The sequence below is a fragment of the Triturus cristatus genome, chromosome 3_1 (genome assembly GCF_964204655.1).
Source record: "Triturus cristatus chromosome 3_1, aTriCri1.1, whole genome shotgun sequence".
In the NCBI taxonomy this organism is placed as follows: Eukaryota; Metazoa; Chordata; class Amphibia; order Caudata; family Salamandridae; genus Triturus; species Triturus cristatus.
The window spans coordinates 888,729,918-888,746,523 of NC_140583.1; the positions used below are offsets into that span (position 1 = coordinate 888,729,918).

Here is a 16,606-nt window from a genome sequence, read left to right on the forward strand (position 1 = left end):
AAAAACCTCATGTCACTTGTCGAACTGTTGTTGTTATGCAAGTCCCATCTTTAAACCTTTTGTCTGTGGAAATCTCATCATCGCCATCCAGGAGGTCACCGGCAGCAGGAAACTCCAAGCACTTTTGAAAGGAACAGGCTAGGCAAGAGAAGAAAATGACTGTTCTTCCCATTCTTATTGAATAAATCATGGATGGAGTGCACCCATATGTGAAGAAAGCACTCTAGTATCCTGCACATGTTCTCAACCAGTAGGAAGACAAATTTGGTGATGAATGTGAAGAATGTGCACAAGAGAGTGTTTATAGTGCTTAAAGAACCTCGTATTTCCTTCAACTTCCTCTTCCAGCTTCACCTCAAGCTTCATATAATTATTTAGTTATTCACAAAGTAACATGATCTGTAAGGCCGCCCTGACCATATTTACTTTCAATGTAGTTGTGAAAGCAGGGAAACACATATACAAAGTGCCACTCTCCACACTAACAGCTAAGAATAATCCACACTAGCAGCCGAGAACAATACAGATATGGACAAAAAGGTCTCACACACTACAGAATGGTCCTTCGGTATCCAAAAGAGACCGTAATTCAGTGTGACAAATACAGAAAGAAAAACATACATAAACCTAGCCTTTTCTTCTACTTCTAGAAAAACAAAGTTGAAAATTCAACCCAATGGGAAAGAAGTTTCTCTCTGCTCCCTTGCAGTCAGAGTATTATACCATCATGAGCTTATGGAGTCCCACAAATATCCTCTCATTAACTGATCATATTTAATTTTACATTAAACAATGCTTGAACACTGCAGAAGTTCTGACTTCAGTGTGCAATCCTGTGCAAATAACATGATTGTCTCTCCTGTTGGAGGGCAGCCTCCAAATCACTGTGGTTAAGACAAGTTATACTGTTCAGCTTTAAGTAAACTCTAAACTCTCCCACAGTTGGTGGATAATAGGATTCCTGTAGAGAAAGTTAAAACTTAGAGCTCTTCTTAGACACCGATATAACTTTAAATGACAGGTGTCTTTGGTAATAAAATTAAAGATATATTCTTGGCATGTGTAGCTATAGATAAACATGTTGTGGATACTGCTACCATCTAGTGTTGGGCTCAGACATGTACAACTTGTTTTTCTTTGAAGGAAGTCTTTTCCTGTTACGGGGTCTTGTGTCTCCACCTATTAGTTGTATTGCGTATGGGCATAGACTCCATTCTTAGATTATTTTTACCCCACTTAGGGCAAAGTCGAAGATGGATCATAGAAAATAGAATAAAGATGATCATGCAAATGAAATTAAATAAGAGCAACAGGAAAGGAATAGAGTCTGCAACAACCAACGGCGACCGGGGAGGAGGGTAAGCGCATGTGAATCTACAGCACTACATGCCATGAACAGATGCTTAGAGGGTAATTAACATTTTCCATTCTTGGCATGTGCCGCTGTAGATACACATGCTGTGCAGCAACTGTAAAACAGTCCTCCTAAAAGCAGTGGCTTTGCCAGACAAGGTTGCAGAAGACTGGAAAAGTGTTTGTAGGAGAACCTGGTCAACTTTAGGTTGCTGTCTGGCTAGAATGTCCACAGAGTAATATTTAGTTAAGGTATGTGGGGTAGACCAGGTAACTGCTATGCAAATGTCAGCTAATGGTACATTACCCACGGAAGCCATAGAGACCCCTTTTTTGCGAGTGGAATGAGGTCTAGTAGGGGCCGGAAGGGTTCCCTTGGCTTTGGCATAACACATTTATATGCATTTGACTAACCAATGTGCTATGCATGCTTTGAAAAGAGCTTGTCCCTTATGAGTCTTGGAGTATGACACAAATAGATGTTGGGTCTTACGAAATGGTTATGTTCTATTAATATAGTACATGAGTGCTCATTTAACGTCAGAAATATGCTGAGCATTACCTACTAGAGACTCTGGTTATAGAAAGAAGACTGGCAAGTCAATTGTCTGATTAAGACTGAAACTGGAACCCTCCTTAGGAAGGCATTTTGGATTGGTTCTGTGGACCACTCTATATTGATGTACCTGGAAAAAGGGCTCTTCTAAAGTAAAAGTGTGTATCTCACTGACATTGTCAGAAGAAAGTGATGGCTACAAGGAAGGCCACCTTCCAAGACAGGAATTGCAGGGGGCAACAGTAGATGGCGGAAGTATACACAGCATGTGAATCTACAGCACTACATGCCACAAACAGATGCTTACAGGGTAAGTAACCTTTTCCTTTCACTGTCACCGGTGGCAAGGGATCTTTTCTTTCACCCTAAAACAAACATGAGTGTGGTAGAGAGAGTTATGTAAGTGCACATATTAACAAGTTGCCCAAAGTGTAGTAGTTATGGGGGTGCTAGAGAGCCCGGCAGCTAGATGGCTGCCAAATAACAAGGCTCTTGCCTCCCTTCGTGGCAAGATTTGCGGGGCACAAAGTCCCCATGCTCCCATACCCCCGGATACCTGTGAGGACTGCCCTGAGGTCTTGGAGAGTCTCTGCCTTGGGGAAAAGGAACCCTTGCTGTCCTCTTCAGTAAAGTATAGTGCCGGCTGTGTAAGATGGGGCCTGCTCGCGCCCTGACCTGACTCGGGAGCCTGCCTGCACCTGTATGGCAGAAGCCTGTGCTATATGTGAGATTCATCTGAGAGGGCTGCGGTCCTCAACTGCCATGGCCCTTGGCATGGGCAGGCACACTGAACCCCAGACTTGCTGGACACTGGGGGTGAGTGCAGAGGGGCCGGAAGGTGGCACGTCAGCCCTAGCCAGGGGCACGAGCTGTTGATACCAGCAACACTGAGGTGAGCGGCAGTGGAGGGGGGCTGCTCATGGTGTTTTGGAGACCCTTCTGGGCCCCTTTGAGTGCTGTGGCCCCTGCCCACCATGTGCACATGAGGACAGACTGGACCCTCTCCCACTGGTGCCAATCCTGCTCTTGCCCCCCAGCCCATCTCTGCAGGGCTTGGTGTGAGGCAGGGTGCAGAGGGCATTCAACAACTGCAGGGCTTCCCTGCCCCCTCTGACAAGTCCAACTCAGGAATGACAACCTTCTGCAGGAGCTCTACACTATACCCTAAGGGTTTCCCCATCACCAAATATGAAATACCCTTTGTGCAGACCCCTGTGGCTGCTCGTGTCCCCAGGTCCCAGGAGTGTGGTACAAGGATTGTGGCAGGACCCAGGATGCTCTTACCTCCTCCACTCACACTACATAGGGAAGTTTAATGCTTAACAGAGCAAAATGGCATTTGAGGAGAAACTACAAACAAGCCACATGGATCACAACCCATGGAGCACCCCCCTGAGTCAACCCAAAGTGCCAACATACAGGACTTGGACATAAAGGAGATGCTGGTGGACGTCAAAAACAGCCGCCGCACTATTGACGCCAAAATTGATCTCCTAACTAGAGCGTATAAAGGAAAGAGTAGACAAACATGATGACCGCTTACGCCACCTGGAGAGTCACATGTCCGATGTGGAGGACACGCAAACTGCTGCAGGAGAATTACTTCTTCACATGGGCAAAATCCTGGAAGTCATCAAGCTGAAAAACAAAAACGTAGAAGCGTGATCCAGATGCAATAGCCTCCAAATCCTTTAGGTACCCTAATCCACCATCATCAAAAAAATTGATGCCTATGTTGGGCACAAGTTGCGGTCGCTATTTTAGGATGCCCTCTTGGCAGTCTTCATTGTGGTGCATACCCATGGCACACTTGGCTTGTGCCCTCCCACAGGTGCACCAGCATGACCCAGAATCACTAGAATTCTCAATTATGGCACCACCAACATGGTACTATGACTTGTACAAGCACGCCGCATCATCAGTATGAAGGCAATGACATCTCCTTCTTCCCAGACTTTAAACTTGTGGTACAGGCTGCCCATCATGAATTTCTCCCTGTCAAGCAGCTGTTCCAAAAATCTCACCTACTCCTTATTGTACCCTGTCCAGTTGTGGATTCAACACAATGGAAGACCACACTACTTCACCGACTCAAAAACAGGGATGAAATTCACCCGTCAGCTGTCGAATTCCAAGGACACGCCAACCCCCTAGCGGTATGCTCACCAAACAACATTTGCTGCCTCAGCGATAATGAATAGGGCCCCTACCTTGGGCCACCTAAAGGGAAACAACTGCCTAGTGGGGATCTCAACCTTGACCATTATGCCTTCAGTTTTGGTAACACAAGGTAAATGATTTAAATTGGTTGTTACATTGACTGAGCCCCTGAACTCCTCTTTGATGCACCCTCAGCAACCTCTAATGGGGTCCCTTCTACTGCTCGTTGACCATCCGGTTGGTCTATGACTGGGCAGTTGGTCCGGCTATCTGCCACCTCACAGGATGATTTCCACTGCATTCTGCCATTGTTTGGGTACATTTTGGGGAATAAGGTGGGCTAGGGACTCTCAACTGATTGGGGAGGTTGTAGTGGAAATGGGTGGATATGTTGGACTGTTTGATTTTCCTTCGTTGCTCTTTACATGCCACACACCTGGCGAAACACTATGTTACCTTAAGGCCCCCTTGGGCATGTGCACGGAGCCCTGATCACCCAACTATGTTACATACCCCTCCCTTAGAAACAGAATAACCACCATACGCTGCTTAACCTGGAACGTCTGCTCAAAGACGGATAGAAAACCCAATAGACACCATGTAGACGTATGCTTCCTGGAGGAACTCCACTTAACCACGGCAACTGCTCCCCAACTTTGGGCTAGATGGATCACAGAGACCCTTGCATCCCTATACTCCAGCCATGCTTAGGTTACTGACATACTCATCCATAAAGGGTTGCCTTGGCACACATGACAGGCGCTATGCAATAGAGATGGGTGATATGTAATTGTCGCTGCCACCCTGTATACACATCCAGTCATTTTGGTCTCTGTATACGGCCCAAACATGGATAGCCCGAAATTCTTTGTAGGAGTTTGGTGCTTAATCGCTGCCATGGGCCCTGGGACCGTTATTTGTGGAGATGACTTTAAGGTTATCCTTGATCACACTGCACCAATGCCGCAGCGCAGCTCCAGATGCTTATGCATGATAATAAACTATCTGATGTCTGGCGATTGAAACATGCTGAGAGCGTAGAAGGCACTTGCATTACAGCTACCCATGGTACATGGCTCAGAATCGAATATTTGCTACTCACACGCAATGTAATTACCTAGGCCACGGACGTGATTCACTTGCCTCGCACGCCATCTGACCATGCCCACATCCTTCTGGAAATACTCCCCCCGCTGGTCACCCCACAAGCTTTCACTTGGCAACAAGCCACCAATGCCTTTCGTGATTCTGTCTTCAGGGCCAAAATCAGAACGGCTATCATTGACTACTACGCCCACAACAAGAGCTCGGTGGCCTCCCTGCCTACGCTGTGGGAAACCTTTAAAGTAGTAATTTATGGTGTATGTATACCAAAATATTTGGGAATACTCAAGGTGATCCGCCTCCAACTGGCCACACTGGAGGGGGAGATCCACGCCATTGAACTTGAATTCTTCATGGAGCACAATATAAACTCTTGCTGCTATCAGAGAGAAACTATCGGCATATGACAAAGAAGCTCAGTGAGAAACTCGCTACCTATACATGGAGGCAGCTACGAGACACTATGGCGATGGTGAAAGGTCCAGAAAGACACTGGCCAGGATGCTTCGTAAGCAAAGGGCTGCTGCATATGTCATGGAGCTTGTCAATGACCAACAGATAAGCCATACGCAACCTGACAACCTGCTTCAGGCAGTGAAATTGTTCCACTCTTAGCTGTACCATGCCACTGTCATACCTGACGCACCGCCCACCTTGACACAATTTAGCTGCTATGGCTCGACCATGCCACTACCTCTACTTTCATGCCCCCTTCATGGTGGAAAAGGTAACTCATGTAATCCAGAGTCTCCCTGGAGACAAAGCACTGGGGTTGGATGGACTCACTGCATCCTTTTTTAAGGAATATGCTACAAATCTAGCCCCCCACCTCCTAGCTTTGTACAAAGACTCCCTAGCATCCAGGTTGTTGCCGCCATCCCTACAGGAAGCGGTCATTGTTGCGATATAGAAAGCCGAAAAACCCGTCAACCACAATGGCTCGTACCAACCACTTTCAATGATGAATGACAACAAGATATTTGCTAAACTCCTTGCCAATCTGCTCCTCCTTCATTTCCAGACATTGTCCAGCCAGATCAATTGGGATTTGTACCAGACTGTTCAACTGCCCATATCCTCAAAACAATGTTCACCCTCTTGCATGCCATAGATTCCCAACTGGCAGCCGACACTACACTGTAGGACGCCACTAAGGCATTTGATTCCCTGGAGTAGCCATATTTAATTAATCTCCTCCTGTGGCTTGGGCTCAGTCCTCAGTTGCTGTGCCTGATTGGCCTCCTGTACGCTTCCCCAACAGCACACCTTCGCCTCAACTGCATGATTTATGCCCCATCTTCAGTTACTTGCGGGACCAGGCAGGGGTGCCCTCTATCCCAGTCTTATTTGCCATAGCAATGGAGCCACTAGCTGCTCATCAGTGACAGTATCATGGGACTGAACATCACCACCAGAGGGATACTGGTGTCCATGTTAACGGATGACATCATGCTTTATGTACGGGAACCACAAACAAACATGTCCCCATATCATTCAAGAGGTAGTTAGATTTGTTGGGTATTCTGGTATCAACATCAACTGAGCTACATCCACCCTATTACCTCTCACCTCAGATACACAGCCTTTTGAATCCAAAAACCCCCTATAGTGGGCTACCGACCCAGTCTGCTACCTGGGAATATGGCTCAGCCAAGATACAGACAAACTGTGGAGGGTGAATTATGGCAGGGTCATGACCTGGCTGGAGGATTGAATTCTAGCCTGGAGCTGGCAGTCCCTTTCCAGGGCGGGGAGGATAGCCATTGCCAAAATGGTTCCCCTGCCTAAATTGCTCTTCCTCTTCATCAACTTCTTGATCCCACTCACCGCACAATTTCTAAAAAACGTTGGCTCATATCTGATTTCCCTAGTCTAGGCAGGCAAACAGCCAAGGCTCACACTATCTTTCAAACAGGTAGGTCTGAACACGCCCTACATGCACCTATACGCATTCTGTGCACAATACATACACTTTGGGCTTTAACCCACACGGTTTCAGCCTCACGCTGTGGTGGAGGCAGGCCAGGCGGCTCCATGCCCTCTTGCTGTAGAACTATATCAGCCTTACAAGCCCCCACACATGCAGATCGACACAGTGGTTTGCATCGGGCGTGGGACAGACTGCAATGATGCACCCAGCTGTTAGGTTTCTATGCACCCACAGTGCATAGAACACTGTCCCGCTTGCGCGCAACCCCATGCTCCCCCTTCTGCAGGACGAGGGTGCTGGGATGCGGTCCCGCCAGCGGGATCTCCTCATGTTTTGGGACCACTATTCAGATGGTCAGTTTTTGCCCCTTCTTGAGGCAGATGAGCACCACCACCCCACCATGGTCGATCCCCTCCTTTATCACTAGTTTTACGCTGCATGCCGCACGCTACATGACATGTTCCTGTGCCACCTCCCACATTGCAAGCGCTGGAACACCTGTTAACGAATTCCTCCTCCCGCAAGTTAGTCACTCATCTGTATGCCAGGATGCAAGACAAAGTGCGGGGTGTCCCCCCCTAGTTTGTGCGGCATTGGGAACTTGACACTGGCACTCCCATCTCTGAAACAAAATGGACTGACTGCTGCAGGAAGATCATGGCCCTGTTGCCCAATTACAGACTCCGGCCTATCTATCCTACATCGACAATACCGCACACCTGTTCAACTGCATCATATGGACCTAGTCAAGGAGGCGCACTGCCTAAGGTGCGCCGCCCCACAGGCCACATTCCTCAATCTATCATGGGAGTGCCCACATGTAGCAAGCTACTGGATGTCCGTTTACAGAGACCTTACCCAGAATACTGGTCACTCGTCACCACAGACCCCATTGATTGGCCTCCTGGGATACGTCATAGATGTTCCCTCTCAAGTCCGACACCTCCCTGCTATTCTATTACTTTGGCAAAACTACTGGTGGCCATTCACTGAGGCAGACAACCCACGCCTAAAGTGGCAGACTGGCTGCTTGATTCTGTGTACGGCCAAGAGTACCTCTCCAATTACTGGGAGCTCATGTAATTACTGGGAGCTTAGATGTGCAGTGAACATATTCCTCTACCTGCCCAACAAAATTATCTCTTCTCCCTTTGACACACCAAATGGATTTTTATGTTAAACAGCAAAAGGTGATCCATTGTGTTACGCTTATAATGACCTATATCAAACCATTCACATTAAATGGTAATAGATATGCATCTCTCCATGCCTTATTGAATAGAATCTTTTTTCTTTTATTTGTGTTGGATTCCCCCAGTATGTGATCTATACTTGGACTTATACATTCAGCTGTTATGCTCATTTTTATGGCTAGCTCATGCCATTGTCTCCATGACTGATATAAACAATGTACTCTAGCAACGTTTCAGTGTCTGGCAATCTCTTTATATTAGCTGTTGAGATTGGAGATTCATTTTCTATTAAGTTCTTTAATATATAACTGTAACTGTCATCTCCCTCACCCAAAATAATCTTTTATGAAGTTTAGGGCCTTTTTAAAGGTTTGGCAGTCCTCCTGTCGGCCCACCACCGCTGCACCGACAGGAGGACTGCCAAGCCCATGCTGCCCCCGCTTGCCGGATTACAACTATAATTAATGGCGTGCAGCCAGTTCTGCGGCGGTCTCATGGCGGCGACAGTATAAGGCTCATGGGTGAGACTTAACTTTAAATGCTGCTGTGCCAGCACCTGCAGCATGTTCCTGCATGGTGTGGCATGCATGCGCACACCGTGAAGCAACTGGGGTACAATACTAGGGGGGAACAACATGTGCCTCCCGCATGCATCCCCTGGCCCAGGAGCGTCAGTTATGTTATGTCCCCTAGTTGCCGCTCAACCACCCTATTCATGGCGGGTTCACTGCCATGAAAGAGGCAGTTGACAGGCAACTCGTAATATGCATGGTGGTGCCACAGCGACACCACCAGAATATTGCTGCCCCTTTGCACTGTACGAATGCCACCGGAGCCTGGATGGCGCTACTGTGGCGGTACAACTGCCACACACTGAAGACTGTGGGCAGACCCACAAGTGATGGCAGTGGCCAAACCTCCTCCTCAATGAAGGCGGTCCTATGGACCGCCGTACTCGCAATAAGGCCTACAGTCTTTTCTGCTCTTGCCTCTGTACAACACTCTGTTTTTTGTAGCTAAGTTTTTGTCTCGCAATTATCCCCCATACACATGTATTGTTAAGTGCCCAGTTCAAGTGCATTATTGTTTATGTTAACAAAAAAAACTAAAAACATTAAAGGCACTCAAGTAACTACTGTTCATAAAATGTAAGTGAAAAACTACTTGAATGTCATTTTGAATTGCTTACCATGCCATGTTACAATATTTTTAATTCTTTCATGTTTCGATTATTGTGCTTTATTTTACAAAATAATATTATTTTGGTTCTTATTTGCAGGCCACATTTAAAGGCTGGACGGATATAATGTATGCGGCAGTTGATTCACGGCAGGTTAGTTTATCCTGAAAAGAAATTATGTTTCTATATCTGCCCTTCAGTCTCAGGAATCCATTTACCAGTTTAACCACAAATTTGTGTAGGGTCACAAGGAAATAATGCATGACTAAAATGTACTTTTTTTGTGGTGACTTGTGATGGCGCGCACATTGTACTGACCCACAACGATAGTTCTGGTTATGGTTTATTTTTAAAACTTTCCAGTCATGGGAAAAATTTTAAAATACCGTTAACCTTGAACATACTGTCACATCACCACTAATGTCACCTGGTGCCTTTATTAAGTCTCACAATGATGGCCAATATTAATCACACTCTATTCGCTTCAATTCCAATTTCCGTGTCTAGGTTTCAGTATCTATTTAAAAATCAAGTTAACGATTACAACATTCCTGAACTTATTTTTAGAAATTTTTAGTAATCTGATTTTTGTTTCCTTTGTTGAGATGAGCACCAAGCCTTCAGGATTTAAAGGCTGCACTGAGCACAAAAGTGCTGCTCCTAAGACTGATTCCAACAACCACCTTATGTGTTTTTTAACAGTCACTTAGGATATCTGGAAATGTGATGCAGACTTCACCGTAACCTCCTAGGAAGCGTTTGGATAATAGGCATATTTACCTGGAACCTCTTTAGAATGTTCACGATCCTGTTCCTATCGTTTGAGTTTTCAGGATTACCATGAAAGTAATTACAACGGGCCTGGACAAAAAAAACCATGAGAAGTAGATATCCAGGTTGGCACCAACCCGGATCCGTGATTCCACTCCATGTGTAGCTGTTCTTACTAGGAATTTGATGGCTCGTACTGTATTCTGAAGGTGGCTGTTACTGTACAGTTTGCCTGTGGGCAAGGTGCTGCATTAAAGAGAAGATATGAATCCACCTTATCTGACCAATGTCTTCTTTACACCAAGTCCTGCTGTAAAGCTCAGTTTGCAGTACCCTCTCTGGATACTATCTTGGAATGTCTGTGTTAGATAAAAGTTCAATCTAACAAATGTAGGGGAAAATAAATTCAAGAGTCTGACCTCAGTGGCCAGCAAGAGGAAGGTGCTGATTATGGAACCTATTCTGGCACGCTATGATCTTTAAAGGAAGAGAGATGGTTTATAAACTCACAACCAAAGCAGCTGTTTATATCTCGCTGCACCAATTATTCTGCATGGACCTTGGACTAAAGTGCACGGCCATCAAAGAGTCCAGAGTCTATGAATATGGTAACTTTTAAAGAGCTCACTGAGGCTTTGCCTGAGCCACCAATGTCAGACTAGGGTCTTGCATTAACCATCACATCAGCGATGGTGGGTGTAACTGGTGCTACTGGTAAACCTGGCCGTCACCCAGCACCATTGTTGTTTCATTTAGTACTGTTGCTAGTATCCATAGTGTCGGTCATGCTGTTGCAATTGGCGTTGAGTTAAGGCACTGAATAGGAATAAGATGGTGATTAAATATCACATGAAACTCGTTTTCACCACTTAGAGGGAACTAGTTGCTTGAAAACCTCACTTAACAGTGTCATGAATGAGATGTTGCAAATCACTCTATCCTGTGGTTATAGATTTTATTAGAGTTTGATCAGAAGGGCTTCTATAAATGTGGTCATCAAGCTGCTTGTGTCTGAGGAGATGAACATACCTGGCATGGTCCCATACATATGGCCATGAGTTTCCTTTTACTCCCTTTTGCCGAAACTATTTAGGAATCGTATTGCTCTTCTGTGGGACAATTAACTTCAGTCCTAACTGTTTCCAGAGCTAGGTTGCTGAAATATACGATGTTTTAACAAACAAAGCATGCAGTAGTTTATAGAACACTCTGGTGTAAATGAGTGAAACTATGTGTTGTAGCTATTTAAAAGAGGGTATGCTTGTTAGAAGAGTTGTTATGAAAGGTATATATTTACTTCAATTATGATGTTTGTGATTTGTGTTGATTCACCTGGCAAAGTATGAAAATATACATTTTAACATATTCTAATAGAATACGTTTCTGTGACATTTATTTAAAGCTGGTATAGTGAAATATGGAAGACAGATAGAATAAAAAATAAAAAACGAATAAATCATCTGGTGCAGTATGGTGGATGTGTTTCCTCAATGATCATGCACTGAGTGTTGATCACTTAGGGGCCGATTCCGATCCTGGTCGGAAGGTCACAGAACACGATCCGGTTGGAAAAACTATGAGCCGTACGCGTGTCATCCGAACAACTCGTACAGCTGTTCGAGCGAGCAAGTGCGATGCGAGCTATGTGAAATTCACCTACCGATTCGTTTCCGGGTCCAAACCGCTCCATACGTCTCGGTCGGAAGCTAACCGTGTCGTGCAATGGATGCGAATTACGACCGAGCCAGTACGATGCACGCGTCGGACAGCCTGTGCGAGCCGGAGTGTCCGGCTTGCAAAACGTCCGGATGGTGGCCTTTGGGGGTCCGCGTCGGACCCCTGACACCCGCAGCCCTATGACTCGGACACAGGGGGAGACCCATGGGTCTCCCCAACACAGGCATGTACGGTGCGGATGGCACCGATGCGTACCCACTGTCGGGGGCGCACTTGCCCGCAAAATACCCATTCAGTCAATGGGAGCCCATGTACGCGTCGTATGACTGGCTCCCATTGACTTCTATGGGAGTCCGACCGAACCGAGTCCGACAGCATACGCCCACATCGTACTCGCTCGGACGGACTGCAGGCCTCCGGCTCTGTCGGAAAACACTCCAGATCCGGCTCGGTCGGAGTGCTTTCCGACCCGGATCGGAATCGGCACCTTAGTATGAGTAAATGTATACCCTGTGCATTTTAAAGACAGGTAGTGTAAGGTAAAGGATTATTAAGGTGCCTGAATGCAGATAAAGTGACTTCAGTTGTGACAGCTCTCTAGACCTGGACAGGCTTACAGTAATATTGTGAGTGAGTGCAAGGGTCGATGTTTGTGATATCGTTGATTAATATTAATTAACAACTAATTAATAATTAATAAAAAATTAATTATTTCCCACCCGTTACCCCTATAAATCCCACAAACCGCACCTAAAATCAATTACACAATTTCCATATTAAATTTTCAATTAGTTAAATAATATTAATTAACAACAGATTAATAATTATTTAAAAATAAATTACTTTCCACAATTAGCACTATAAAATCTCAATTAAATATTATTAAATTAAAAAATATCATTAATTTATTATAATTAAATATCTTCCCACACAATAAATATTCCCCTATAAACCCACAACCTGCTACAGAACTAAAAAACGCAAAATTTAATTAAAATAAAATTGATAGCTAATAAAAAATGTACCCATATATTAAAAAACATAAACAATATTTATATAAAAAAATACATCAAAACATTTAAAATCTAAACTAAAATACATAACACTAATTAAAAAATCGATATTTTAAAAAACTATGGGGGTGATTACAATGTCGTAGCGGTGTTTGGGACCAGCCGCCAGACATGTGCCGGTCCCACCACTGTGATTAGGATGCGCCCGCCATACTGGCGGGCACATCCTGGGCTTTTAACATTGCGGGTGGTGCTGCTGGCTGCAGCACCATCCGCAATGTTAAAAGTGCTTGCACTGCATTTCCCTGCACCACGTGGCAGGCACCACGCGGTGCCTGCCACTTGGTGCATGGAAATGCAGGGGGGTACCCCCCAGTGAAGCGACATCCCCCCAAAAAAGGGGGGCCCGCAACAGGCCCCCAAGCCCAATCCCTGCCAGCCTTTCCATGGCGGCATCGCCACTATGGAAAGGCCTTTTGAAACCCACATCCTAATTTGGTGGACGCCATCATATTAGTGGCCCTGCTCCATTCGCCAGGCAATCAGTGCAATTGCCTTTGGCGGTGAAGCGGCGGACGGACTTTGCATCCGCCGCGGTACCCATCGCCATCCTAATTTGGCGAAGACGGAAGGACCGCCGGGCCGGTGGTGGCTCTCCTTCCGCCATCATAATGAGCCCCTATATTTTTGCGAACGATATTATTGACTTCTATACTTTTAAAAACTATATTTCTTACCTTCAAATCAATATTCTTGACCACGATATTCTTGCTGTCGATATTTCCCACTGACAATATTTAGGACTCGATATTTCTGTAGTTCGGCCACTCCCCTCCGTCCTGCAGGTCCACACTATCTGCATTTCAATGTGGACAGAAGCATTTTGAGTTGTCTGTGCTCCCCTTTGTCCTCACCAGTGCCCCTGGGATGTCTACAAAAGTGATGGCAATGTTCGCAGCTCATCTTCCGAGGAAAGAAATTCCAGTCTTCCCCTACCTCGATTATGGGCTGCTGAAGGAGGTCTTGGCCCAGGCATTCGTCCCCCACCTCTAGACTACGGCAAACTTTTTGACATTGTTGGAGTTCACTATAAGCATTCTGAAGTCACACCTGACTCTTTCACAGATACTCCCTTTCATTAGAGCCGTTCAGGGTTTGGTGCAGTTTTGTGCCTATCCCCCAGAGTGGAGAGTTCAGGATATTTGGATTTTAATTGTGATATTTCAGCCTTTGGGGGATCTTTCCAATCTAGTCCAGATTTTGGAGAATACTGCAAAAGATCTGCAACGGTGGCTACTGGACCCTCCACCCACCCCACACAGACCTGACATTGGTGACCAATGCATCAATTCTGGCTTTGGGTGGCAATTTGGGGTAGATCAATGGCTTCTGGCCTCTGGCAGAGGCCTGTATCCAGATCAACCTGTTGGAGCTGCAAGCTATCCACTTGAGCATCTGTCCTCCAATCAGGCTGCTGCTTCAGGAGGATCCCCTGTCGCAGCAACAGGGCAAGGTCTCGTATCCAAACCTGCACTCCCTTTACCTCAATGCTTGGAGATTGAGCGGTGGCAGCTGAGTGCTTTTGACCTTCCTACCGAAGTAGCAGGTGTCATAATATTAATAATAATGATAATCTTTATTCGGCATATAAAAATATGACCATATAAGAGACACTTCATGGCAAACTGTCAGAGGTCCTTTTGTTTGTGGGGAACCTAGTCCAGCAAGGCTTTGCTTTTGGCACTGTTAAATGGTGCCTGTTGATTATTTCAACCTTTTTACATTTGCCGGATCAGCCTTCCTTATTTCAATCACTTGTTGTGATGTTTTTCTGAAATGGGTTACATTTGTTTCCTCCTTCTCCTTTTACCATGTCTTGGGGGACTTGCATTTAGTCCTGACTTTTCTTGTGTGATCTCCATTCGAGCCTGAGCAGAGTTGTCCTCTCCAGTTGCTACCCTCAAGATAATATTTCTGGTGTCCACAACATTGGCTCAGAGGTTGAGTGAGCTTCAGGCACTATCTATTCACCCACCTTATACCATTTGTAATCCAAATTAGCTGGGTTTTAGTACTTGTCCTCCTTTTTACTGAAAGTGGTGAGTCCTTTTCATGTTGATCAAAAACATAACCCTCCTGACGTTCTTTGTTCCACCTCACCTCTCTAAGGAGGCTAAATCCAAGAACGGTCCTCAGCTTTTGAATCGATCGTACCTGAGAAAATTGGGTGGACAATCAGCTCTTTATTGGGATCACGGGAGCAAAGAAAGATAAGGCAGTTCAGAAGAGAGCCATCTTTTGCTGGATCATGCACTGTATTTAGATCTTCTTTGCAATGGCTAACAAGCAGCCTCCAGAAGGCTCAAGGGCTCATTCCATCAGACCAAGGCTACTACCACTATATTGGCATGTGGAGTGCTTGTCCTGGACATCTGCCATGCGTCTCTGTGGACAGCACTCCATACATTCATGCAGCACTACTGTCTGGACGGCTAGGTCCATCATGAAGGGCACTTTGCCCACTTGGTGCTGCAGGACTTTTTGGTTTGAGCCAGTTCACATACGCACCTCCTGGGGGGTACTGCTTTGGTATCTATTCAAAGATGAGGAATCTGCAGTTAGAAGTTTTTATCAGAAGAACGTTTTGCTTACCTTCAGTAATGCCTTTCTGGTAGAGACTCTTTCTGATTCCTCCCTGACATCCTCCCTTTTATGTGAACTGGACTCTTTTCACCTAAAAAGATCCTATTTTAGGAATCTGCACACTGGTCACAACAAATCTGATTTTGGTTCTGTGTCTGCAGATGAGGACGAAACACGAAAGCAAATGATTTCGGTTTGCATCAATCAATCAATCAACGACCATTTCTATAGAGCACAGTTACCTCAGAAGTAGACTAGAGAAACTGAGAAGCTCCAGATACTACTTCCCCTGCCTAAAGAGCCCGTTGTTAAAGCATTTTTTAATTCCTGTTCTGTATCCAACACGCGCAGGTGGCTAGACAAGGTGTTCCACAGTTTGACTGTTCTTACTGTGAAGGACCTGCCTCCTTGTTGCATTTTTGCGAAATGGGGGACTTTGAGAAGACGCTGCTGATTAGATCTCAATGTCCTCTCCTGACGATATGGGATGAGCCTTGACCTAAGATATCCTGGGCTTTTGCCATGATAGGCTCGAAAAGCCAGGGTGAGGGCCTTAAACTCAATCCTTCTGGCCACTGGGAGCTGTCTCAGATGTGGAGAAATGTACTGGCGAACAGAGACCCTACGGATTAGCCTTGCAGCCGTGTTCTGCACCATCTGTAGCCTGTGGGTCAAATCGCCTGGCAACCCCAGGTAGACACAATTGGCATAGTCTAGCTGGGAGGTAACCAATGCATGGACCATAATCCTACGGCTCTCTTCAGACAGGAAACCCAAGAATTTCCTGATAGTTCTCATTTTTCCAAAGCCGGCAGCGGAAATATGTCTGACTTGTGCCGTAAGGTTGAGCGTCAAATAATTTTTGTTCATTCTGCTAGCAATGTCCTTCAGGCAGTCCTTAAATTTAGCAAAGGCTGCCGCGGAATGTTCTTTAAAAGAAAACACCAGCTGAGTGTCGTCTACATAAAGAGACTACTTACCCCCCCATGTGGAAATAAGGGCCGCCAGCGAGGAAAGTTAGATATT

General features: G+C 45.7%; 1 protein-coding gene across 3 annotated transcripts in view; it reads left to right on the forward strand.

Annotated features, from left to right (window-relative positions):
- The window catches only part of LOC146861238 (sodium channel protein type 2 subunit alpha-like), a 544,972-nt gene that overhangs the window by 457,785 nt on the left and 70,581 nt on the right, over nucleotides 1-16,606 (forward strand). For all 3 annotated transcript variants that reach the window (XM_085645392.1, XM_085645389.1, XM_085645390.1), the window contains one exon: nucleotides 9,576-9,629. In XM_085645392.1, coding sequence (XP_085501518.1) covers nucleotides 9,576-9,629 — 54 coding nt within the window. The remainder of the gene's footprint in view (nucleotides 1-9,575; nucleotides 9,630-16,606) is intronic.